We start from the raw sequence: 27,121 nt of genomic DNA, 5'->3' as shown, positions 1-27,121 counted from the left end.
TTTCAGCTTTGAATTTTATTGACTGGGACACTAAAATTGATGTATACCTGAGGAAAAGATGTGATGTGCTAATGGTTAGAGAAAATTATTTTTAGAATCTTATTTTTGCAGATGCTTCTATTAAGTTTTTGTTCATCAAGCAGAAGTTTGGGTGTATGGATGAGAGGCTACTGTAGCGTATTTAATCTATTTCTGTACATCACAGAAGAAAACCAGTTATATTTTATGGTCACAGCTTTTCCCCCCACTATAAATTCTGGAGATTTAATTTAAGCAAAGTACCTTCAATATTTTAATAGAAAATACTTACTAAAACCACATAACTTAGTAAATAGTAGAAAGTCATGAGATTTAAAAAAATTTCCCCAATGCTGCCTAAGCAAATGAATGTTTCCATTCTTTAATATGTTATGAACAGACATTTAAGACACCAGAATTACTGATTCTAAAATTGAAGTTGTCTAATTCATGAGGTTTTTGATTTTGTTTTTTTTAATTTGTTTTATTTTAAATGTTTTTTTAATTCTCGAAATCTTCAAGTCATTTAAAGACTTACATTGCCACTGGGTGGCAGCCCTGACTTCTCCCACTAAGCAATAGGAGTTAGCAGATATAGACATCGTACAATTTTCTATCTTCATTGCATCTGCTTTTAAAGCCTTTTAGTTCATATTTCATTATCTTCCTCAGCCCCCCTTTGTTTGTTAAGATGATTATTAGTAGGCAAGTTTAATGGAAACAAAAGTCATGTATTCTTACCTTTTTTGCTGTAAAATCACTTGAATATAAATTGAGGAAAATAGTTTTAAAGTAGTTGTAAAATGACTATGTAGCAAACATTTTTTAATTTTAAACAAACCATTTGATGATGCTTTCTTTTTATTCTCCACCTCTTTGTGGTCCCCACCCCCCAGTCTTCCTTATTTAAAAAATGGATATTTGTTTAAAAAAAAAGGGGAGCAATTCAATTACTACTTTGTATCACAGACATGAGCTATTTATAGCAAACCCTGCAGAGCTGATGTTAAGGATTTTGAGAAAGTAGCTAGGAGTGGAGTAGCACTGGAAGCAGAATGCATATTTCTGTGCCATAATTAGATTTATAATAACTAGGGAATTCCTAGATAGTCCATGTGTGCCAATAATGGTTATTGTGTGCTCCTCCTGTTATGTGAGATGAAACCTCACTGGGAACTACTTAATTTTCTACTTCAACATTTTATCAATTTTTAAAAAGTCTTAAAACCCATCTTTACATCAATGGCTGTTTTTTAAAAGCATGAATTAATTTTCTTAAGAACTAGAACCATCTTAGAAAACATCTACATAGCTAGCTAGTAGCAGGACTTGTATTGGAAGCCAGGTTTCCTTATTCCCAGCCTGATACACTCTATATTGTGACACATTGGCTTCTGTGTGCTTGTTTTTAGATAAGGAGGAAAGTCCTGGGAAGAGCAGTATTACAGTAGTTTTCTTCCACCTGTGAGGAGATGCTTAGCTATCAATTTAAATATTCATAATACACATAACCCTGCCCAACCCACTTCTACAAATAATTCTACAAATAACTTCTCCAAAATCTTGTAAGAAGAATTTTCAGAACTTTATATAAACTCAATGACAAAAAGCTATTGCTGCTGTATCTGTTATTTGGTCATAAGTCCTTAAGTTCAGCTGCATACATATTCACAAAAATATATTACACATCTTGGACTATACACAGTAACACAGGCACCTGGCACTATTAAAGATGGTGTGTCGCAGACATATCACTTAAAATCAGAAGGCCTAAGTGCAATCCACTGCCATTGCTGGAAGAATAAAAAGCCTAGCAGATGAGCAACTTGGGTTGTTAGAATGATGTTATCCTCAGATATGTGGATAGATCAGTGGCACGTAAGTTATCTCTAGCTTTAATGCTTTAATTCTATCATCTAATCCAGAGATGGCAAGAAGCAGGGCCACTACTGTCTGTGTAGGTACATTGTGAGAATTAGGAAAAGGCATCTCTTCTCTGGGCAAGCCCAGCCACTTTTTTTGCTGTTGAGAAGTCCAAAACTCACCACCATTACCCTTCTCCCATCTTGCAAGGTGCCCTGTTCAGGATACAACCAATACAGTTCAACCCACAATGCTTAAAATAATTGTTAACATTTTAAAATTGGGGGATTTCACATAAAATTCAGAATCCTGGTTTCCCCTGAAAAATGAGAAGCTGATAATACTAAATTTGAATTCCCGGAAGGCATCAGATGGTATGGATGCTTCCCTTTTTTTAACCAATACATACGGTTTTTAAAAAAGTGTAAAAGAGGCTCTTTCCCAGCTTTTATCCCCCTAGTTCCAAGTCTCCAAATGCAGTTACTGTTAACTCGCTGTTTTTCCTGTAACTTGGAGTTATCTGGAAACTTACCATTTTGCAGAAATACTTGAGGTGCAATGTCCAAATCAATAAATTAGGGATGTAGCATTACAGCATGCTTTAACTTTTCCACTTTAATATTCTGCTAGAAGAAAAGGAGATCCTTTGTAATCCTGTATTTATATACATCCTTTAACTGTTTTCGAATGGCTTCACAACTGAGGTTGCTTCTAACTTAAAGTACGTTTGATGTAGGATAGATGACATCCTCATTTTATGTTTTGAACAGCATCCAATGAACTTTTTGAAAATGCCATATTACTGCTTCTGGGGAAAACCTGTATTTTATTCTATTGCAAGGCAAAGTAGGAAGCTCCTCTCTTCTGATAAACTGGTTCTATTGGTTTAGCAAGTTTATATGACTCAACTGTCATCTTCTGAACTCTTACAGACCAGCATACTGTGCATACTCCACACCCTAGTTTTTTGCTGTTACATGACCTAAAACCAAATGACCAAAGAAATATATTTTTTTTGTTTACTAATGAGGGGTTCTTTTGATTTGAAAGTATACAGTTTGCTGAGACTTGTTTAATGAGTAGAACATAAACTGGGCTTGGTGAGGTTTTGAAGAGCAGGAGGAGGAGTTTTTGTTATTATTGGCAGTGTTCACGAAGGTAAATGTTTTAAACCACAGTGTCTTTTTGAGGGTATGTTTGTTGGCCGGTGCACTTTCATTATCTCAAATACTTCAGAATAGGCCTGATGCCTACAAAGGATTCACACAAACATTTAATTTACCTATTGGACTGGCTGATTTTCTAAATGTTGCCACTCAAATTACTTTTTTAAGCTGTTTTTAAAGCTCCAGGGAAAGCTGGTCTCAGTATTTTGAAATAATGTTGCAAATTTTATTTGTAGGTATAACTACAAAGAAGACAAGACAAAGAGTACTCAATTTCCTCTCCATGTTTTCTTGTACCTCATGGAATGATAATGACTCTGGAACAGGAAAACAAATAGACAATTAAGAATAGACATCTAAGGTAGTTAAGGTATTTAGTTGCTTTAAATCTCTAGGCTCAGAAATTATGTAGAACATTTGCAGATAGCTTTCGGGAAATTATGGAGACAGGTGGAGTCCAGAATGAGACTAAAGTGTCTGTTTTAGGTTAAATACCGGAATGGTTATTAAATTTATGTTTTTTTTGAGCATTTGTAGAAGAAATTAGTGATCCCTGAATAAGCATGTCTTTTCTTGGAACAAGTAATGCCAAACATATACTTGTTTTGATATGGTTTCTAGACTATAGATAAGGGGGATGTTGTAGAAGACAAGTACTGATTTCATCAGCACGTATGCTAATCACTTGGCGTCAAGATGAGAAAAATACCTTTTGAACGGTTATATCTATGTGTATGATTTTGTGTCTTTGTTTTGCTTTTGGAGATATTTATCCTTCAACCACCCATCCAACCACCTCACCTCAAATGTTTGATTGCATAGGTGCCAGACTCTTCTAACCTAGCAAAATGATAGTGAAGAAAATGGACAAATTTGTCCAAAAGCTGTCCTAAAACTTTCATTTCTAGTGATGTAATGCCTAATGGAGAAGTGCTATGAAGGAAAAACAGAGCAAGATGAGGTCGGAGAGTGAGAGTGGGGTGTTAATTTATATAGGATGGTCAAAGGAGGCCTCATAAAACGGACTTTGAGCATATTGTGTGCTTCACTCAGTAGAATCACTGATGACTAGGATTAAACCAGTGAATGACTGAAAATACAGCAATCAAAATCATTTGAAAATTATTAAGATCTTCACTTACAGGGCATTGTTTCTGGTTTTCAAATTTTAGAATTGAATAAAATGGTATTTTATTTAAACATGGAACTTTTAACTACAAAGGACTATTCTGAATAAGGCCTGATTCTACATCTTAGGAGGAGTTGTTGGGGAATGTCACATAGAAAAGAATCAGTTATAACTACAGGAAGGAGGGCAGTTTGACAGACTTAAGGGTTTTAATTCATCACACCCTAAGGAAAGAACTGAGTTTAAGGGAGGTTAGATTCCTGATGTTCTGCACTGGTGCCAGACAATAAACGAGGCAGGAAATTGAAGAAAATCTGTTCAGAGGAGGTTGAAAAAGGGCTGTAAGAACCCTGAAAACCAGAGCTTGAAAGTGTGTGAAAGTTACATCTGGAGCAGACTCAGTGGAAGCGGGAGTTAGAAAAATCTATGACAAGGAGAATTCCACTGTTTAAATACACTGTGTTACTTGCAGAAAAAAAAAAAAAAAAGTAATAATTGAGACAGTGGATTACAATTAAATGTCAGATGTGCTAAAACACAGGACATTGATATTTAGGAATCTTGGTAAAGGGAAGAGAACTATTTTGTGCTAAGTAGAGCAAGGAAGGGTTATTGCAATTAATTGACCACGTGGTCTGTGCCAGGGCACCAGGACCTACCCTGCATTTGCACGACCCTAAGAGTGAGTGCCTGAAATTTTGCATGCTGGTGCCTCCCTTGCTGCATTCTCGTCCCAGCCCTATGGGGCTCAGAGGGCTTAGGATTCTCTTCCTTGACCATCAATCTCCTTTTCCTTCCCCACTCTTTTCCACAAAAACCTTTAACTCCTTGCTTTTCCTTCTGTAATTAAATATTCAAGCAGCAAATAGTGTAATAGGAAAAAAAATTCCTATTTCTAGACTATACTTGCTTATGATAGGAAATAGCTTTGTTCTTCCAGCGGTTCATCTTCAGGCATAGGTGACTGATCATCTTCAACTCTGGAAGGCTGTGGAAATTAATCTGAGAAGTGCAGCGGAAATTAATCTGAGAAGTGCAGCAACAGGTTAGAGGATAGTTTGGTTTTGGCATGTTGCATTGACAAAATATCACAACCAGCTGATGAGAAAGTGTAGAAAGAGAAGTTCCTCAAAGCCAGAAGAGAAAGGCAAGATCAGAGTCGGGGATCCAGGCAAGGGTAGGGGCTAGCAAGTGAGGCACGGCCCTCCAGAGCTTCTCACACAGTGGCATGGCCCATGCAAAGGTGGATGGTCTGAGTTCCTTGTTCATGGACCAGTCCTGAGAGGAACTGCCATTCAAAAGCTTGTGGCAGGCAGGTAGCATTACCCCTCAGTGCCCCTAGAGGTGTGCTGAGCCCAGGTCAGAGACTCTCTTTGCAGTGGCTTGTAAAGGATTGGCAGGCAGTACTGCCTTGTCAACATGGCAGTGCTGGGCAGGGGCATCTTGACAGGGACCCATGCCCGGGTGGAGCTATCTTAAGACCTCAAGTTTTGGTGAACAACTCTCCTTCCTCCCCCATCGCATAACTAAATGAGTCTTGTTCTTTCTCCCATTTTCTGTTTACTTTCCTTTTCCTTTTCCTTTTCATCCTCAGTCTGTTTTCCCCTCAACTTTTCCATCCTTGGGCTTTCCCATGCCATTCTCCCAGTTGGAATGCTTAACTGCAAGTACATCTTTCCTATCCAAATCTAAATAGGTACATCCTTGGAATTCCTTATGGAGGATTGTCCTCTATTGTTCTCTAAAGCCTTTGCTAATCTCCTAGATCACTAACTCTTTTATGTCCCTCAGACACATTGTGAGCCCTCCTTTGATACTAATTGGGAGGCAGTAAGGTGAGTGAAAAGAACTTGGAGTTAGGTAGATCTCTGTTGGAATTCCTGTCTCCATCCCTGACTGGCTCTGGGATCTACAGTAAATAAATTTCAGATGTGTCCTCATCTGAAAAGTTGGGAATCAAATTTTATCAATACCTTGAAAGTCTGTCGTATAATATATGGAAATGTGTATAGAGTGCAGGGATCAAGGAGAGGATGCAGCAAGTATCCTTGACCTTGATGTAGTTAAAAGATAAACAGCGAATACTTATTGTATACTTACTTTGCCAGATTCTGTTCTAAGTGTACCATCTCATATAATCCTCACAACAGCCCTACGAATTAGGTACTATTATAATTGTCTCCAATTTACAGAGGAGGACATTAAAACATTGTTTAAAAGACTTGGCGAAAAAAACACAACTAGTAAGTGGCAGAGCCCCAATGCCAACCCAGTCTGGCTCCAGAGCCCATGCTTTTAATGACCACCCTCTAATAGGTGTCACCAACTGGAAGCTTTTCTTTGCTGATCCAGGGGCCAAAGTGAAAGATGGGCAGCCCACAAAGGGCCAGCCAGTCAGAGCAAATAAACCCTAATGTATTTATTGTTAATATTATTAATATAACAAATGGTTAATACAGCATTTGTGAAGACCTACTGTGTTCCTGGCACTGTGCTAATGTGCTTTGTCTACATTCTTTAATTCCCACAAATATTATGCAAGGCATCATTGTTTTATAAAAACGACGCTCATAGAGTTGCTTTCTTCCCCTTCACATTAAAAGAGCGCTACTTTTCCCATCCAGTCCTCAGCCTACAACTATCTAGCTTCTGATCCAAGTTCTCCACTGAAACTCCTCTTACTGAGATTACAAATGACCTTCTAGGTGATGTAAATCCAGGAGACATTTTTTGATAATTTACTCAGTGACTCTCTTCTGCACCCCCCTTGGTGATCACTCCATCCCTCATCATTTCCAAGACCATAGTTTGTTCCAGGACCACCTCTCTGGCCTATTTATTCCCCCTATATCTTCCTATGTCATTTTGCTTGTGCTGGTCCTTTAAATGCAGGTCTTCTCCTGGAGCGTATCCACCCATCTCTTTAATCTACATACTCTCCCTGAATGTTCTCACTCACCTCCTGGTCTTAGCTACCACTGAAATGCTGAACATAGGGGAAGTGGTGCCATACCCTGACACTCATAAACTGAGACAAAGATTATTTGAATATTGGAGACTCCCCCTGCCCATATGAGCACCTCAAAGTCAAGTGTATCGAGCTGAACACATGCAGCCTTTTTCTGTACCATCCCCAACCCTGCCTGCCCTGCTCCCACCCCACCCTCCTTAACATTATTTAGGTTGAGGTGCTGTCATCCACCTAGTTATTCAAACCTAGAACCTGAAAATAATGTTTGCCTCCTCCTCCTCCAATCCACTCAACATCTAGGAGCTGTCAATTCTACCTCCATCATTTGAATTTAGTCACTTCTCTACAGACATGGGAAAACCTAGTGGAAGCCAACATCTCTCAACTGGCTGACCGACATCCCTCCCTCCTGGCCCACCTGCCTCCAGTCTGGCCGCTTCCACGATTTTCTCTACCCTAGTCATAAATTTTTTAAAGCTCAAATGCAGGGAATGACAGATTATATTTGAGCTTTTAACCCTTCCTTTGACCCTCATTGACTCAGGATAAACTCTAAGCTCCTCAACAAGGCATTCAAAGCTCCCTCTTGAGTCCTGTTTTTGTCTGCCTTTGAGCCCCATTTCTTGCAACTCCAACCTTGCTCTCCAGTTGCATCAAACTTCTCGTGGTTTCCTAAACACGCTATGGCTGGCTGATTGTTTTCAGCATTTAATACTCAGCCCAAAGTCACCTCCAGGAAGTCTTTTCTGATCACCCAGGCTGGGTTAGGTGTTTCTCTTTAATGCTCCTTTATTCCCTTGTGAATATTTCTGTCACTTCATTTTCAGTATTGATTTGTGATTATTCTCATGTCCATTTTCTCCACTAGGTTTTGGTTGAGGGCAGGAACTATCGAATTCCCAGGATCTAGTACATAATAAGCCCTCAGTGAATGTCTGTTGAATGAATAAATAAGTAACTTTCCCAAGGTTATATTGCAAATAAATTCTGACACTGGAACCAAAATGTGTTGCACTCTAAAATTCATGTTCTTTCCACTGAAGCGTTTGCACATGTGGAGTGTTTAGAGTGTTTAAAAATCTGACATTTTAAGGGGCCAAACCCTATCATAAGATTTTCCTTCCAATTTAAAACATTTAAATAAAGTTTTCAATAATACATTCACATGGTTCAGTAATCAAAAAATATAAAAAATAACACAGCACCCACAAGAATTGAAAGCAGGGTCTTGAGATATTAGTACATCTGTGTTCAGAGCAGCATTATATTCACGATAGCTAAAACGTGGAAGCAAATCAAGTGTCCATCAATGGATGAATGGATAAGCAAAATGTGGTATATGGACTATTTTTCAGCCCTAGAAAGGAAGGGAATTCTGCCATATACTACAAAATGGGCAAAACTTGAGGACATTATGCTAAGTGAAATAAGCAAGTCACAGAAAGACAAGTACTGCATGATTCCACTTATATGAGGTACTTAGAGTAGTAAAAACCATAAAGACAGAAGTATAATGGTGGTTTCCAGGAGAGGGGAGAAGGCGGAGTTACTGTTTAATGGATATAGAGTTTCAGTTTTACAAGATGAAAAGAGTTACGTGGACAGATGTTGGTAATGATTGTACAACAATTTGGATGCATTTGATACCACTGAACTGTATACTTAAAAATGGTTAAGATGGTAAATTTATGTTATGTGTATTTTACCACAATAAAAACAATTTTTTAAAAATCCCCAAACAAACAAAATGTAGTGGAGTCTCGTTCTCATTTTTCTCCTCTGTCTTCCCAATTCCCACTCCCTTTGCCCCAAGGTAAACAATCTTGGTAGTTTCTCTATCTCCTTCCAGGTTTTCTTTTTGCATATGCAAGCAAATATGAAGCTATATATTCTTCACCTCCTGACTCTATAAAAGATATTTAGAAAAAATTTTTTAAACTTCTCTACTTTTTTTGAAGTGGAGATGTAGAAAAAGAGCTAATCAGTACCTAGCTTGCATGAACTCACAGGAGAGAGACTTGGAAGAGAACAGCTATTTGATGAGAAGTTTAGATAATCTTGCCTGCTACTGCCAGGGGTGCCTCTGGAGACCACCAGGGTCCCCCAGGGCAGAGCCTATGATCCAGGTATCTCCCCCATGCAGATTCTTAAGCTTCCCAGAATTATCTTTTCTCTGGAACTCTCTTAGGCCACACCCCCTGATGCAACATCTGGGTTTGGGCAGAAAGGAGGGTGCTGCCCAGCCCGCTTCTCCTGAGCTGTCTGGGCTGGCTCCTCTTTCCAGAACAATTCAGGCTTTACAGCGACTCAGACTCAGCTCCAACTTCTGCGTTCTGAAGCAAGGATGGCTGATATGGAAAGAGTGCTTCATTCTGGAAGGAAACAATGTTCCAGGTCAAACTGAGCCTGCCAAACAGAGACCCTCACAATGGTTCTAGAAGAAATCGAGACAAGTCTTATCATGTGGTTTTCCTACGCCTTGATTCCTTGTTTGCTCGTGGGTAAGTATGAATCAGAATACCGCCTACAGTCTGGGACTCAAATATAGGTTAAGAAGGTGAAAAATACTTTCCCAGGGTTTGGGGTTGCAATATATGCATAGAACATCTTATGTCTGTTTTTGAAAAGGTTTCTCACCTCCTAATCCTCCGTCCCCACAAAGAAAAGGCCTGCATTCTGTTTAGAAATCTCTTAATGTCCACAGAACAATCTAGGAAGATAAAGCATCAGAACAAATAGTTTAAAGGTTAGCAGAGATCCATGCATTTTGTTATTTATCTTACTATTTAGTTTTAAAAGCCACAACATATTTATTATCTCAGTCTTTCTGTGTGTGCCTCAGAGATGTTCACTGTACGGACAGGTTTAAGTAAAGATTCTAACAAAATACACGTGAATAAAAAGACATAATTTGCAACCTTAATATTGGGTACAAGACTTATGAAAATTGGAATTCTCTCCTGGTCACTTCAGAAAAGGTAGCAGTCAGGTACTCCATACCATTTTTAAAAGTCTTTGGTTTGGGACATTTTGCCTGCCAGTAAGATTACATAATTTTCTCTGCTCCATTTCTGGCTGCTTGCACCTACATGTTATTGTTCTAAAATCGCAGCTTTCGCTTTTGATGTTTCTTCCTGTCAAATAACATTTAAGAGAAATTTCTAATTTGAATACACCAAGGTACTAGGCACTTTGCAGTGTCTGTGGGTGTCTTGAGTACTTTCTTTTTTTTAACACTGAGAACTAATTATTCTAGTTAGTTTAAATCAGGTAACAAATCAGTGCCGAGGTGATTAGCAAATGTTTAGAGCTGACTTAAACATCAAATTTATGCCTGTGTAGCTCAAAACCCTTCACAACTCTATGTCTCAGCACATGATGAGCAAATTTGCTGTTTGTTTCATGACACACCATATTTAGGCCCCAATCCTATTTCTCACTACTCCTTGAAAACAAGTATGGGCCACAGGCGGCTGCTGTCTTCACAGCTGGCGCATCACCCCCTCATTTCCTCCTCCTGGTCTTTACTGTTGTTCTTTCCTTCAGAAGCTCCCTCTCCAGTCCTTACCCCATCCCAAACCCGTCCTCCCATCATCATGCCAGATGGGTCCCTGCTCCTGCAGCCCCTTCCCAGACCTCCCTCCTTTGATCCTTGACCCCACGTACTCTGTTTCAGTGGGTTATTTCTGTTTCCGGCACTGGCCTGAAGGCAGGGCCTAGGCATCTTTCCTGGCGTCCCCACAGCCCCTAGCATAGGCTCAGCATGTTAGTTGATTGGTTAGTTACTTGATTGATTGATTAGTTGGTGGCACAAACAAGTTGTTAGGAAAACACTCCTCCACTAAGCTAAAGGGAGAAGATGGGGTGGCCAAATGAGAAGGGGAAAGGCCAGCATATTTTTCCTGATTTTTTTTTTTTTAATTAAGGTATAACTGACATATGACATTATACTAGTTTCAGGTGTACAACATAATGATTTGATATTTGTATGTATTGTGAAATGGTCACTGTAATAAGTCTAGTTAACAGCTGTCACCATACAAATTTTTTCTTCTTGTGATGAAGACTTTTAAGATCTACTTTCTTAGCAACTTTCAAATATGCAGTACAGTAACTATAGTCACCATGCTATATATTACATCCCCATGATTTATTTATTTTATAACTGGAAATTTATACTTTTTTGATCCCCTTCACCCATTTTTTAATTTGACATTTTCTTCAATGAGGTAGTCTAGTCTTTTAAGCCTTTTCCTGAAAACTCCTATTTCAAGTAGACCTGGAGGTGAGTACTCTTCAGACACCTGTAAACTTACACAGAAATAAAAACAAAAACAAACAAAAAACTACAACCACCATCCCTGTCCCCCTCCACCACCCACCCCCCCCCAAAAAAACCAAAAAAACCCACCAGTGGTAGAAGCCACAAAGATGTCAGAGTGAGAAAGACCTGTGTGTGAGTTTTGACTTTTATCACTTGCTTGTTCAGTGAATATATCGCTATCACTTCAGTTTCCTCATCTGCAAAATGGTCAAAATAGCTACCTTTCAGTTGGGAGGTGTCAAACGAGATTATGCAAACAAAGGCACTCTGAAGATGTAAGTGTGCCCACCCCCATGTTACTTTTCATCTGTTGGTTATGCAAACCGATGGTGGTGTCAGCAGTTATTTGCTTTAGCTGAGGTTGCCTTTATGCAATTTTGACCATTTACTCTGGACTGTGTAGGAGCCTGCAGTGATTTCTGCAATGTCTAAATGAACTTCTACTACTTACTCTAGATCCTTGGGACAGATGGGTAGAGGTCTTGCTCTCTTATTTTTTATTTTTTTATTTTTTTAATGCTATTCTTGTCTGCTTACATTCTTTTTTTTTTATGTATGTATGTATGTATGTATGTATGTATGTATGGCTGTGTTGGGTCTTCGTTTCTGTGCGAGGGCTTTCTCTAGTTGTGGCAAGTGGGGGCCACTCTTCATCGCGGTGCGCGGGCCTCTCACTATCGCGGGCCCCTCCTTGCCGAGCACAGGCTCCAGATGCGCAGGCTCAGTAATTGTGGCTCACGGGCCCAGTTGCTCCGCGGCATGTGGGATCTTCCCAGACCAGGGCTCGAACCCGCGTCCCCTGCATTGGCAGGCAGATTCTCAACCACTGCGCCACCAGGGAAGCCCTCTTGCTCTCTTTTACAGAATTTATTTGCCTTGCCCTGTCCCTTTCAAATAATAGTGTGTAATTCAGGAAACTGATTCCCACTACCAATAATAATAATAATAATAGTAATAATAACAGCAATAATAACAGCGACAATGACCATCGCAACTGCCATTTATGACCGCACACCGTGCTCTGGATTAGCAAAAATGTTCTCTTGACATCTCACATCAATCCTGCAAGGTAGGTGATATAACCCCCATTTTATACAATAGGAAATAGAGACTCAGAGAGGTTCAGCTATTTGCCCAAGTGTATATATCTAATAAGTGGGAGAACTGGGATTTGACTCTGGTTCTGCTGCCTACAGAGCCTGTGCCCTTTGTACTTCTCTGCAGAAGAAGCTGAGACATTGAAGCAGGTCAGAAAAAGTTTAGAGGGACAAAGCAAAAGGAATAAAGAAGATGTTGCTATGTTTTCTGACACATTTGCTATAAGGGCTGTTGGAGGTAAAGGTGGCAGAACAGAACCCAAACGAGGGGAGCTGACAGCAGACCCAGTGAGGGGAAGCCAGAATGGCGATTCCAGGGAGGAGATGCAAGGGGTTCTGCCTGGGAAATGTGCCCAGGGACTTTGTGGTGGGCATAAACCTCAGAATGGCACAAAGGTCTAATGTGAGATAGGAATTCGGGGGAAAAAATCAGGCCGAGGCTAATTTCACTAAGGAGCCAAGACTTGGTTCACCTGTTTCGTTTTCATTCATTCTGTATTTCTGAGCGCCTGCTGTGTGCTGCGTTCTGGGTTAGGTGCTGGTTAGATATGAACAAAACAGTGTTTCCTGTCTTCAGGAAACATAAGAACCTGCTGGGAAATACATCTAAGTCTTTAGGGATTTATCATTCATAGTTTTTTTTTTTAATTGAAGTATAGTTGATTTATAATGTGTTAATTACTGCTGTATGGCAGAGTGATTCAGTTATACATATATATACATTCTTTTTTATATTCTTTTCCATTATGGTTTATCCCATGATATTGAATATAGTTCTCTGAGCTACACAGTAGGACCTGTTGTTTATCCATTCTATACATAAAAGCTTACATCTGCTAACCCCAGCCTCCCACTCCATCCCTTCTCCCAACCCCCTCCCCCTTGGCAACCATCAATCTGTTCTCTATGTGCATGATTCCATTTCTGTTTCATAGATAGGTTCATTTGTGTCATATTTTAGATTCCACATATAAGTGATATCATATATCGTTCATAGTTTTAACTATTTTTCAGCTACCTGAAGTAAGGTCTAGATCAGTGGTTCTCAATCTCAAGTGCACATTGGAATTAACTGGAGAGCTTTTAAAAGTACAAATGCCAGGATTTCACAGCCAGAGGTCTGATTTAACTAATCTAGGGTGTTGCCTGGTCTTTTTCAAAACTTCCTGGGTGGGGCTCCTTAGAGAAGTGGTTTATTCCATAACTGGGAAGAGAAAATGGAAGTTTGGAGCAGAATCTTGTGGTAAGGAAGGAAGTGCTCAAAAAAGGATGGGGGCCAAAATGCAACAAGTATCCTGGATTAGATCCTGGAATGAGAAAAGGACATTAGTGGAAAATTTGGCAAAATCCACACAAAGTTTGTAGTTTAGTTAATAGTAATGTACAATGTTAGTTTCTTAGTTTTGACAAATATATCATGACTATATAAGATGTTAGCATTAGAGGAAGCTGAGTGAAGGGTGTACAGGAACTCTGTGTACTTACTGTCTGCATTTTTTCCCTATAAATCTAAAATTATTCTAAAAATTAAAAGTCTATTAATAAAAATAACATGAAAAAAGAGAGTGAGAGATGGGAGTAAGTCAAAAGGACACAAAACCCAAGAAAGCTCCCAATGGCCAAAGCTGGAACAATTTGAGTAACAAAATAAATAACGTTAGAATAAAATAAATTTCCATTACAAATGGTGGAGAAGGAAGAGCTCTTTCTTACAGAATTCCAGTTAACACATAGAAAATCACAATTAAAACATCACAGCAATGATTGTTGCAAGTAACATCCACCAATAAACACAAAAATTAATGGATGAAAGTTGGGGGAGAAAGAATATTTGCATAGTGTCACAGTATCTCCCCTAAGTTATTTATTAATTATAAAGGGGAAAATGGTCATTTTATAGTGAAGACACCACCTTAACCAAGTGGTCAAATTTAACACCACCAGTAATAAGACATAGCAACATCATGTATTCCCTGTGAGTATGTGCCAAAAATGCACAACCTTAATCAAATCATGAAAAGACATTAGACAAACCAAAACTGAGAAATAGTCTAGAAAACAACTGACCAGTACCCGTAAAAAATGTCAAGGAAAGATTGAGGACAGACTGAAGAAGACTAAGTATAGATATGACAACTAAATGTGGGATCCTGGATTGGTTCCTGAAAAAAAAGGAAGGAAGGAAGGAAGGCAGGAAGGAAGGAAGGAAGACTTTAGGGGAAAAAATCGGTGAAATTCGAACAAATACTGAGGCTTCATTATTGATATTGGGCCAATGTTAATATCTTCCTTTTCATATTTGTACTATGGTCATGTACATCTGGAAGGCTGAATGAAGGGTATATGGAAGCTCTCTGTACTATTTTTGCAACTCTTCTGTAAGTCTGAAATTATTTCAAAATAAAACTTAAAAAAAAAACCCACAAAAAGCCACCTCCCCAGTGATTCTCATGGGCAGGCAAGGTTGAAAACAATTAGAACTCTATATACCAGTGCTTCTCAAACTTTAATATGCTTATGAATTACCTGGGGGATCTTGTTAAAATGCACATTCTGGTTCTGTAGGGCACAGGTTGCAGCCTGAGAGTCTGCATTTCTAATAAGCTCCTGGGTATTGTGATGCTGCTGATCCAAAGGCCATACTTTAAGATCCTGAAGCAGTAGATCACTTTCCTGAGGCATGAATTGGTTTGCATACCTTTTGAAGCTGGGGTGTGGGCACTAGTTACTTAGGCAGAGAGTGATGCCAGCAACCTGCTTAGCCGCCATGTCCTAGCTCAGCCTTGCTCTTTTCTTCTTCTGGTCACATACAAGGGGATTCTCTTTGAAATAATTTACTGTATTCGAGGGAGACATTTTAGGGTATCGTGTCAGTTCATGGTATCAGTATCCCCTGAAGTGCAAGCCCCATGGGGTAGTCAGAATGATGGTCCCCCAAAGATATCCACGTTCTAATTCCTGGAACCTGTGGATACGTTACCTCTTATGGAAAGAGGGATTTTAAAGATATGATTAATGTTATGGGATTTTGAGATTAGGAGATTATCCTGGATTATCAGTGTGGGCCCAATCTAATCACATGAGTCCTTCAAAGCTGAGAACCTTTCCTGGATGCACTGAGAGAGAGATGGGAGGACAGAAAAAGAGACAGGAGAAATTTGAAGCATGAAAGGGACTCAACCAGCCATTGTTGGCTTTAAAGATGGAGGAAGGAGGAGCCATGCGCAAGAAGGTGGGTGGCCACCAGCAGCTGGGAATGGCAAGAAAACAGTCTCCCCTGGAGCCTGCGGTCCTGCCAACACCTTGATTTTAGCCCAGTTAGACCTGTATCAGATTTCTGACCTATGGAACTGGAAAATAATAAATCCGTGTTGTTTTCAGATACTACATTTGTGGGAATTTGTTACAGCAGCAATAGAATACTAACAGGCCGCAAGAAAGAGGGATCAGCTTTGTGAATGCAGCTCTATGCAAAAAATGTTGCTTAGCTACTTTCTGCCACACTGAGCAGCAGAATCTTAAATAGTCACAGTCACCTGGCTCAAGTCTCTATTGGAAACACCCAAGAGGCTCCACCCAGTGGGCCTTCTTGAGATACTGGAGTCAGACTGCTAGAACAAGAACAATTCTCTACAGTAACGGGAGCATAACTATTCATAAGGAGCCAAACAATTATACAGAAGATATTCCAATATCTTGGTCTAGCTCCGTTGAGAATTCTCATCCAGTGTGGCTGAGGAAATAATTATTCCCAATTTTGCACCCTTCTCGCTGTGGCCAATATGTCTTTCCTGTTCACACTGTAAGCTTACTCTCCCCTCCCGCCTTGAGTGCATTCTTTGTTTTTGCATTTGCTCATTCACATCAGGAAGAGTCTCTATTAACTGGTTTCTTCAGAGACTTGAAGGAAGGCTGGTAGACGACATTTCTTGTTAATGAGAATGGTGGGTGGATAACGAAGTTTCCTTTTTCTCCACTGAATTGTGTTCTCAGGACCACAGTGAGCCTTGTCTAACAACTGGAGGGGTTTCACCTATGAAACACTTCATAGGTGAAAGGAGTCACTTTCAGCTTGGAGTCTGAGCTGAAAATAGACTTCCCTATTTAGTGTCCTAGCATAAAATGGATCTTTCCTCATGTAGGGCCACCATGCTTTCTATGTAACCCAATTAAACATCCCCTGGCATCAGTAGTTCATGGGCATTACTGATTTTCCATCTCATTCCCAATGTGTATGTGTGCTACATAAACAACAACAAAACAAAGAAGGAATTTGGAATATACAATACAAATGGCATAAAGATATTGAAGATGTTGCTTACAGGGCTCAGAAAGAAGCATTAGTTTTCATTTTAAGACAGGAATGAAACTGAGTATTTTGCCCATAGTGGAGTTAGATTTGGAACTTCACAGGTAGGAGAAGACAGTTACACAAGTGCAAACTGCTGCATAACATAATGGAGCCACCTAAATTTTGGGACATCTCTTGCTGTTGTCCTGCCTGTGTGCCTCTCATGAAGAAAGATATACCCAGAAACTCAACCTCAGAGTATGTTGCTTAAAGCCTTGATGAGTGCCCTGGTCATTAGGACACCTAATTGTTAGGTCTCCCACCCTAAACAGGTGTCCCTCACTGATTTAATTGACTGCACCTTATTCTACAACTTTACTTTTCTCCTAGGTGCATTTCATCCTGTTTGAATTTATCCTATCATGGTCTTTTAAAATGTATCTTGTCATGCAGATAATCAGAATTAATGCTAATTTTTTTTAAATGCTAATTTTTTAGGTGTGATGACACTATGTTTGTATTTTTTAACTGAAATTTTGTTGAGGTAATTCTAGATTTATATGCAGTTATAAGAAATAATACAGAAAGCCCAGTTTCCCCAATGGTATTTCGCAAAACAATAGTATAATATCACAACCAGGATATTGACATCATTGATACAATCCACCTGTCTTATTCAGATTTCCCCAGCTTTACTTGCACTCGTTCGAGTGTGTGTGTGTGTGTGTGTGTGTGTGTGTAATAGGTTTGTGTATTTATCGCCACAGTCAAGATATTGAACAGTTCCAGTATCACAACGATACTCCTGTTGCCTTTTTAGAACCTCCGCCTACTGTGCCTTTCCCCACTGTTCCTAACCCCTGGCAACCATTAATCTGTTCTCCATTTCTAAAATTTTGCCATTTCAAAATGTTATAAAAATAGAATCATACAGTATGTAACTTTTGGGGGGTTGGGTTTTTTCACTTGGCATAATTTCCTAGAGATTCATCCAGATTGTTTTATGTAGTGATAGTTTGTTCCTTTTAATTGGATATACCATAATTTGTTTAACCATTCACCTGTGGGCATCTGGGCTGATTCCAGTTTGTTTATAGACATTGTTGTGCAGATCTTGTGTGATATAAATTTTTACTACTTTGGGATAAATGCCCAAGAGTGCAACTGGTGGGCTGTATAGTAATTACAAGTTTAGTTTCACAAGAAACTGCTGAACTATCTTCCAGAGTGGCTGTACCACTTTATATTCCCACCAGCGATGTATGAATGACTTTCCCTGCATCCTCACCAGGGTCTGGTATTGTTACTTTAAAAATTTTTAGTCATTCTGATGGCTGTGTGGTGCTATCTCACGGAAGTTTTAATTTGCATTTCCCTAATAGCTAATGATATTGAACATCTTTTCATGTGCTCATTTGCCATCTGTATGTGCTTTTTGGTGAAATGACTCTTCATGTCTTTTGCCCGTTTTCTAATTGAATTGTTTGCTTTTCTACTGTAGGGTTTTGAGTATTCTTTGTATGTATATTCTAGATATGAATCCTTTGTGCAATATATAGTTTGCAAATACTTTCTCCCAGTCTGTATCTTGTATTTTCATCCTCTTAACAGGGTCTTTTGCAGAGCAAGATATTTTAAGTTTGATGATGCCCATTTATAAATGTTTCCTTTTATGGATCTTGCTTTCGGTGTCAAGTCTAAGAAATCACGGTCTAGCTCTGAAGATTTTCTCCTATGTTTTTTCCTAAAAGTTCAGAGTTTCATATTTTGCGTTATTAAGTCTATGGTCCACTTTGAGTTAATTTTTGCATAAGGTGTGAGATTTAGGTTGAGGTTTTTTATTTGCCTGCAAATATCCAATTGGTCTAATATTATTCGTTGAAAAGGCTATCCTTCCTTCATTGAATTGCTTTTGTACCTTTGCCAAAAATCAATTGAGCATTGTGTGGATCTATTTCTGGGATGTCTATATTGTTTCATCAATCTATATGTCTATTTCTTTGTCAATACCACACAATCTTCATTACTGTAAGTCTTAAAATTGGGTAGATTGATTTCTCTCACTTTATTCTTTTTCACAGTTGTTTCAGTTATTCTCGTTCCTTTGCCTTTGCTTATAAATTTTGGAAAAAGCTGGTATATATCTACAAAAAACCTTGCTGGGATTTTGATAGGAATCACGTTAATCCTGTATATCATTTTGGGGAGAATTACCATTTTAACTATGTCAAATTGTCCGATTCATGAGCACAGTATGTCTCTCCATCTATTTATATTTTCTTTGAAATCTTTCACCAGCATTGTGGAGTTTTCCCCATACAAATCCTAGATATGTTTCGTTAGATTTACACCTGAGTTTTTCTTTTGAGGGAGGGAATGATTGTAAATAATATTTTAAATTTCTGTGTATAAGTGTTCATCTCTAGTATTTAAAAGTACAACTAATTTTTAATGTTTATCTTGTATCCTATGAACTTGCTGAACTCACTATTAGTTTTAGGAGGTTTTTTGGTAGATTCTGTGGGATTTCCTACGTAGCGTGCAAATAGGGGGAGATTAATTACTTCTTTTCCAATCTGTAATGCCTTTTACTTCCTTTGTTTGCCTTATTACAGCTGCTAGAACTTCTAGTACAATGTCGAGTAAAAGTGATGAGGGTGAGCACCCTTGCCTTGTTCTTGCTTTTAGGGGGAAAGAATTCAGTCTTTCACCATTGAATAAGATGTTAACTGTAGGTTTTTTATAGATGGTCATTATCAAATTGAGGTAACTCCCTAATGTTCTTGACTCGAAGAGAGGTTTTTTGTTGTTGTTTTCTGTTTTTAAATCATGAATGGATGTTGAATTTTGTAAATGCTTTTTCAGTGTCAACTGATATGATTGTATGATTTTTCTTCTTTAATTTGTTCATGCAGTGGATTACATTAATTGATTTTCAAATATTGAACCAGCCTTGCATACCTGGAATAAATTCCACTTGATCATGGTGCATAATCCTTTTTATACATTATTGAATTTAGATTGCTAGTATTTTGTTGAAGATTTTGGCATTTAAGTGCATGAGATATATTGATCTGTAGTCTTTTGTTTTTTTAAATACATACTACCTTTACCTGATCTTGGTATCAGGGTAATACTGGCCTCATAAATTAGTTGGAAAGTGCTTTTTCCTCTTCTATTTGTTTGAAGAGATTGTATAAAATTGGTGTTAATTTCTCTTTAACTATCTCATAGTATTCTCCAGTGTAATCATCTGGGCCAGGAGATTTCATTTTTGAGAGTTTTAGAATTATGAATTAGAGCTTTATATTTACATAGCTTTATAATCTTCACATATCTGACTAGGGAAATGTTTTGTCTACTTTACCAGAGGAAGGATGTCAGAGAGGACCACACTCCACCCTCCCATGTGACCTCACTGCAGCTGGCTCTTTTCCTTTTCATCCTTTGGGTGATTACAAGTTTAAAGGTGGGGAGGGCAGGAAGCCTCCCTTGTGGGTACCCTAGGTGTTTCTTCACAGGGCAGGCCGTGGATGCTGAGAGTGAGATCGGGATGCATCACCAGGGTCCTACATTAGAGAAGAAGCAAGGGCACCAGGTGGGGTGTCCCTGGCAGCACCCATCCTCTCGTGGTTACAGCGCTGGATAACGAACAGCAGGTGCCAATCTGGAGACAGGCACACAGATGAAAAGTCCCAGGCGAGGGTCCCAGCCTCACACACACCATGCTGTCGATATTATCACTGCAACTGTAACAGCAAAGGGAGGCAGGTGTTGGGCATTGAAAGAAGAGTGTGTGAAAGTCGGAGGGGAAGACCATAGTGGAAGATCCAGACTGCACCCTGGGTTACATGCAAGGATGAGCCCTGAGGCTGCAAAGTCCTTAAGAGGGCAGGTTCAGCTTCACAGGCCTCTTTGATTCTGTGTGCAAACTGTAGACCCACTGTGTGCACACTCTGAGCACACAGCTGTGTGAGCAGGTGCTTGAATCCCGGCTGGCTCAGAGGGCTGCAGGCTGCCGGGGGCAGAGCCTCCGAGCTGGCTTGGTGCCTTTCTGCACTGGACTCCTTCCACGGCCGACCTGAGCCTGCACTTCCCAGATGGCAGCTGCGCCCTGTTTGGCCTTCTTGGGGACACAAACGAATTGCTTTGGTACCTGAGGATGGCAGTAGCAGGAGAGGATGGTGATGAGAAGCTGGCAGGAGCCGGTATGGGTTTGCCATATAGGGGTGGGGGGCTTATGCAACTTGCTTTAGGTCACATAATAAGTGGCAGAGTCAAGGCCTGCATCTAGAGCAACATGACATAAGGGTTGTACATAATGTGCTTCAGTTTTCTCATTTGTACAACAGAGAAACTAATGGTCCTTACCTCCCAGTATGGTCATGAGGATTAAATGAGATAATCGTGTGACAACCTAGCACACGGCCTAGATAGAGCATGGTAAGTGCTCAATAATATTAGCCATTATTATTATTAATATTAACATGCCATTCAATCACCAAAGGCAGAATTACAATGATGATAGCAAAAATTTAGCACGAACACAAGTATGGTGACATTAGAGTTGTTTCTAGTTCCTAAGCATGTTTGGCTTTTCATTAGAAACTAACTTGAAGCTATGGCATTTCCCCCGATGCCAGCCCCCTGAGCTTACCTGTCAGCCTGTCTATCTGCCTTGGTCCCAGATGGAGTGGCTGTTCTGCCTGCCCCTCAGAACCTCTCTGTACAATCAACCAACATGAAGCATGTCTTGACGTGGAGCCCAGTGATTGTGCCTGGAGAAATAATACACTATTCTGTCGAGTACCAAGGGTGAGTTTTGTTTTTTGGTTTTTTGGTGTTTTTTTTTTTTTCTTCAGTTTTTCTCTTTTAGACATTAGTTGATTCCTCTCCAGGAATCACAACCTTCATTCCGGAGCTCAAGGAAGCTTTGTGAGCCCAGGGAGAGGTTATTGCCCATGATCTGCATCCTCTGTCTGCATGGGCACTGAGAGAGTTGAAGCAACAGGGAAATTGTCCCATGGATTTGACAGTGAACTCCCTGGGAACACAAACATGTATAAACACTTTTTGGTGAAGCTTCTTTCCAACAGTGAGTCAATTGTCTAATGCTGAAGAAAATTTTAAGAAGAAACGAGTTTGCCTCTGACTTGAGGTGGAGAAATCACTGGGGACTCAGATCCTTTGGGGGTGGGGGAGACCTCAGTTTTCCTGACTGTGTGCTTGCCCCTAGAAGCCAAAACAAATTGTGATCCTATAGGTCAGCTGGCCCTTCTCCAGGTGTCCAGGCCCTTGGAGCTGTCAAGGAGTGACAGGAACACAGAAGGTGCTCAATATATTTCATTAACAATTTATACAAACTGAACAGCTACATGTGCAGACATTCTCTTAGGCTCACGGGTACAGTCGACAAAGCTTCTGGACAGAGGGAGCTTACATTTAGAGGAGGAGACAGTAAAAAGGTAAAGAAATAAGTACACGAGGTCTGCACTGTCCAGTGTGGTAGCCACTAGACACAGACAGCTATTTAAATTTAAATTAATCAAAGTTAAATTAAATTAAATTAAAATGTCTCTTTCCCAGTCATACGAGCCACATTTCAAGTTCTTAATAGCCACATACAGCTAGTAGGTACCATATAGAACAACATGGATACAGAACATTTCCACCAACACGGAAAGTTCTATCAGGCAGCATTGCTGTAGGTAAGTTCAGATAGAAATCATCTCTAGGAGGAAGCTAAAAGGCTGATGCAACAGAGTTGACTCTGTGGCAGCTTTTTATCAGATGGTCTGGGAAGGTCTGTCTGAGGATGTGATATTTCAGCCAATATCTGAAGGACAGGAGCAGGCAGCCAATGGGAATGCAGGGGCAGAGCACCTGAGGCACAGCGAACGTGACAGCCCGTCGGAGGGAGGGCGAGGAGGCCTGTGTGGAGGGAGCATCACGTTTAGGGGTGTAGTGAGAAGGCCAGAGAGTCTTCTAGGCCATGGGAGAGAGTTTGGATTCCATTCTAGACTCTTTGGAAGCCACTAAGGAGACAAATGTTACGCTCTGCTGAGTGATGAATGGTTTGAAGACTGGCAGGAAGGGAAGCAGGAAAATCAGTCAGGAGACACACAGCAAGGCAAGGGATGACAGCGGCTGAGACTGGGGTGGTGAGCGTGCAGATGGAGAGACTGGGACAGAGTGGGGTTTATGCTTGGGCCTCCCTTGTCTGGTGAGAAGGAGTAAGGAGGAAAGGATGGTCGGTGAGGGAGGCGAGGGGAGAAACTGGAGTATGGAGCAAATGCTTGTTTTCCTGACCCATAAAAAGTCAGTGGATGCGACAGTTACTTGAAACCATCATTGAGCCTGGGTAGAAGGGGCTGGTGTGACGTTGTCCCCTCCTCTCTTTGGCCAGAGAGTACGAGAGCCTGTACATGAGCCACATCTGGATCCCCAGCAGCTGGTGCTCGCCCACCCAAGGGCCCGAGTGTGACATCACTGATGACATCACTGCCACTGTACCGTACAGCCTCCGGGTCAGGGCCACCCTGGGCTCCCTGACCTCAGCCTGGAGCACGCTGAAGCACCCCTTTAATCGAAACTCAAGTAAGGCTCTTCTCTCCTCACTCCCCTGCCCCCAGCAACCTCCCCTTCAGGAACCATGCTCACTGAGACGGTCGGGATTCTTTTCAGCATCAGGTTAGTCTTGCAAAACCAGAGTACTGTGGACGTCAAGAACCCTACCCGGTCCATTTTAAAAAGCCAGCTGCTTCCCACAGGCCCTCTCTCTCATTTTGAAAGAGACTTTGGAAGCCAGTCCTGTCTCTGGAAGGAACACTGCTCTGGAAGTGGGGAGATGGGGCTAGGACGGCCTCTCCCTACCCTGGTAGTGCCTCATAAATCTTACACTGCCTCCCATCTGGGGCCTCACTAACCCCATCTTTGTTGCTGTGTGAGCATCTTCTTCGTGCAATAGGGTCTATACATGATCAGAGGGACCAGAAACAGTCCTTTGGAAATAAATAACTTTTCTATAGCAATAGAACCTGGAAAATAATTGAGAAAGAAGTAAGGGAAGAATCCAGATTGGTGACCAAATACGGCAGAGTGCTAATAATGACCAGTGTGTAGAAGGGTGTGTGTGGGGAACAGCAGGAGCAGGGTCTGGATGCCGGGGGTGAGGAAGCAGCTGGTCACATGGTGAAGGGCTTTGGCATAAAGCTTGATCAAATCGGTAGAGGAGGGTCACAGAAGAAGAGAGGGTCTAGGCCAGGTCTGTCTTACAGAACAATCACTCTGGCTGCGGTGTGAAAAGTGAACTGGAGTAGGACAAGCCTTCAGGGCAGGTGAACAGTGAGGACGGCGTTGTAACACTCCAGCTGAGCCAAGGTGGGTCCTGGTCCCAGAAGTGGGGAAGGGATGGGAAGAAGAGGACAAATTCTAGAGACATTGCTGAGTTAGAAAGGACAGCACTTGGGGACCAGTTACTGGGAGACAGAGTGGGGGGAGATAATGGTGGCATCCATCTTCCAGATGGGGTTAGTGGGAGTGTCACCCAAGGAAGAGAACCCAGGAGGAGCTACTGGTCTGAGGAATAAGAGTTGCTGCTGGATTTGGGCTCTTTGAGATTGAGATTCCTATAGGATATCATGCCACGGATGTCTGATTGGCAGTTGGAAATCAGGCCCTGGGGCTCAGACAGGTCAGTGTCAGACACACAACACAAAATTAATAGCTAGTGGCTTGAGAGCAGGTGAGATGTCCAGGGACAAGACATGAGGACAAAGAGAAGCCAGGATAGGCTCCTGGGAAACCTTAGGTTTAAAAAGAGGATGGAGGGAAAGGCACTAGTAGGTGCTGGGCGGGGAGAGGGTCATGGAGGGGAGAGCGGATGAGCTGCTGCTGGGCCTGAAGGAGGCCCCTAAATGGGTCCTTGAGAAAGTGGCTTCATGGCGCCGTGGTGATGGTGGAGAGGCTGCCAGCTGGAGGGTTGAATGGAGGCGGGAAGGGGCAGGGCAGGTGTGGATGATAACGTGACCAGTTGGGACATGCAGGAGAGGCAAGGGAAAGGCCTTCAGTGACCTGTTTTCTTGGTGTGGCAGGTGACCCTCTGCTGGTAGTGAGGACAAAGGAAGGTTTGGGGCAGCATCTACAGTAATGGAATGAGTCAAAGGTTACTGAGGAGTATATGAGATTGGGCAGAAATTAGGACGGTTAGAAGGTGAAGGAGCCCACGCTGGAAGGGGCTGAGGAAGGTGAATTTGAAGGGGAAGTTGGCCCTCTAGAGTCAGGCAGGGGGGGTTGAAATCCCAGCTCAGCCCCTTGAGTCCTCATCTGTAAGAAGGGCAACAGTTTGCCTCACTGGATAGTTGTGGGCGAGATGAAAAGTGCAAAGTCTCAGGGTGGTGCTGTCTTATCATAGCACTCAGCTATTAGTAAATATTAATATTAATTACCCTAGGGATGCCCAGAGCTGAGAGCCAGAGAGCAGAGGAAGGAGAGAAGAGCTGGGGGCAGCAGTGGGACCATTGGAATGGATACCAATAGGAATTTTGGTGCAGAATGTGGGCTCCTCTTCCCAGTCTCTTTCTCTAGGCACTGGGAGGATACGGTGGAGGCAGTGGGATCCCATTGCAGGCCCTGGGGAAGCCTGAGGGGCGCTGGAGGGTAGTGCAGCTTTGCGTCTGCCTGCCGTGCCTGGGCAGCACCCAGAACCACCTCCCTCTGGCTCCTGGAAGCACGGGCTCCAGCCAAGGTCATTGCTGGGGGCTGGCAGCTGTTGGAAAGGAAGACACGGGGCATTTGGAGATTGAGGGAGTGCCTACAAAGCTATGGGGGCGGGTGTGTGCAGTAGCAACTTGTGCTTGAGAAGGCCAATATAAACAGGAAAAGGGCCACTGCAGGAGGAGCTGCGGAAGGGAGTCTCTGTACCTGCCCCAGAAGCTGCTCCTGTGTGGTCCCCGTGCAGGTGAAGTTAGCTGCAGAGTTGGGATGGAATCGAGACTCTCAAGGGCATTACGTCTGTTCTTTAGCCTTTGAAAAAGGCCACGCTGACTTCTCCCCAGACACATGAAAAATCTTATTTTAAGGCTCTCTTGAAAAGGATCTCCTACTCTTAAAGGGAAGCCTGTTGAGAGCAGAGGTTCTTAACCTCAGTTATATGAATTCATGTCACAGGGGAGCTTTAGAACCACTTATCTCCAGGGCCCAAGCCTAGAGTCTGATTTAAACGATCTATGTGCATCCTGTTCATTGGGAGTTAAAAAACACCCCACAGCAGAGTCTAGAAACGTGGAAAGACATGGACTCAAATTCTGGCCATTAATTGTGTAATTCTGGGAAAGTCACTCAACCTCTCTGAGGCTGTTACATTATCTGTATGATAGGAACAGTATTTACCTTCTTAAGCTTGCTGGATGGATTAAATGAGATAGGTTTGTAGAGTACATAGGACAGAAGTTCCTGTTCCAACTTTGTCAAAAAATTCTCTGAACTGAAATGACATTAGGTCATTTTGTCTAATTCTATTCTCAACATAGATGGAGGTCAGGGGATCCAATTCTAATCATGTTTAACTTAAAACTGGAGGAATCAAACATCTCTTTCCCTACTGGAGGTGTTTCAGACGCAGTTCTAGTGGTGCTGTGTGCTCATATGAAGCCTCCGAACTGGGTATGTTTTGTACAGTTGGTCCCTGACTTTCCAAGTCCTCATGTTCCTTTTCCAGGCAGCTCTTCAAATGCCAGGAAATACTTTGTTCTCTGAAAACTCCCTGCAGGAACTGCCTTTCTTTTGAGTGTCCACTGACCCCAGTGCAGGAGGATGTAGCCCAGAACACACTCTGCTAAACTTGCCAAGCCAAGGCCAGCAATTGCGGTGGCCCCTCTGGTCCTGCAGCGTCTGGATCCGAGAGGCAAGTCTGGATCCATCATCAGTAACCAGGGACTAAAGACTGTCTGTGTGGGCCCTTCTGTTCTTGGTCTCCTGATAGGAAAGTATCCATGGGGGCTGCTGGCCTCTCTGTTTGGGATCCAGTAATATGAAGGATGGTGCTTGTGCTTATGCTGTAAATTTCTAGAGCTGATTATTGGAATTCGTAAAACCCTCTGATTTTCCAATATCTCCCATTAAGGATATGAGATTGAAGAATCTTTGGACTGAGAATAGAGAGGCCAACCCATCCACAGGCTGCTGATTTGCTGATGTTTGAGAGTCAGCAGCAGCCGGTATATATAACTGATCTATGCGAATTGTAGTAAGTTGTTGTTGTT

At 41.4% G+C, this 27,121-nt stretch overlaps 1 protein-coding gene across 1 annotated transcript in view; it reads left to right on the top strand.

Moving 5' to 3' along the window:
* Window positions 1-9,510: 9,510 nt before the first annotated feature.
* Window positions 9,511-27,121, top strand: part of IL20RB (interleukin 20 receptor subunit beta) — a 29,973-nt gene continuing 12,362 nt past the window's right edge. Inside the window, exons 1-3 of the mRNA XM_059921915.1 lie at window positions 9,511-9,648; window positions 21,548-21,674; window positions 23,266-23,456. Coding sequence (XP_059777898.1) covers window positions 9,576-9,648; window positions 21,548-21,674; window positions 23,266-23,456 — 391 coding nt within the window. The 5' untranslated portion in view covers window positions 9,511-9,575. The remainder of the gene's footprint in view (window positions 9,649-21,547; window positions 21,675-23,265; window positions 23,457-27,121) is intronic.

This window comes from Balaenoptera ricei, chromosome 4 (genome assembly GCF_028023285.1).
Source record: "Balaenoptera ricei isolate mBalRic1 chromosome 4, mBalRic1.hap2, whole genome shotgun sequence".
NCBI classification, from domain to species: Eukaryota; Metazoa; Chordata; class Mammalia; order Artiodactyla; family Balaenopteridae; genus Balaenoptera; species Balaenoptera ricei.
Note: the sequence above shows the minus strand (reverse complement) of the source record. Positions and strands in the feature narration are given on the sequence as shown.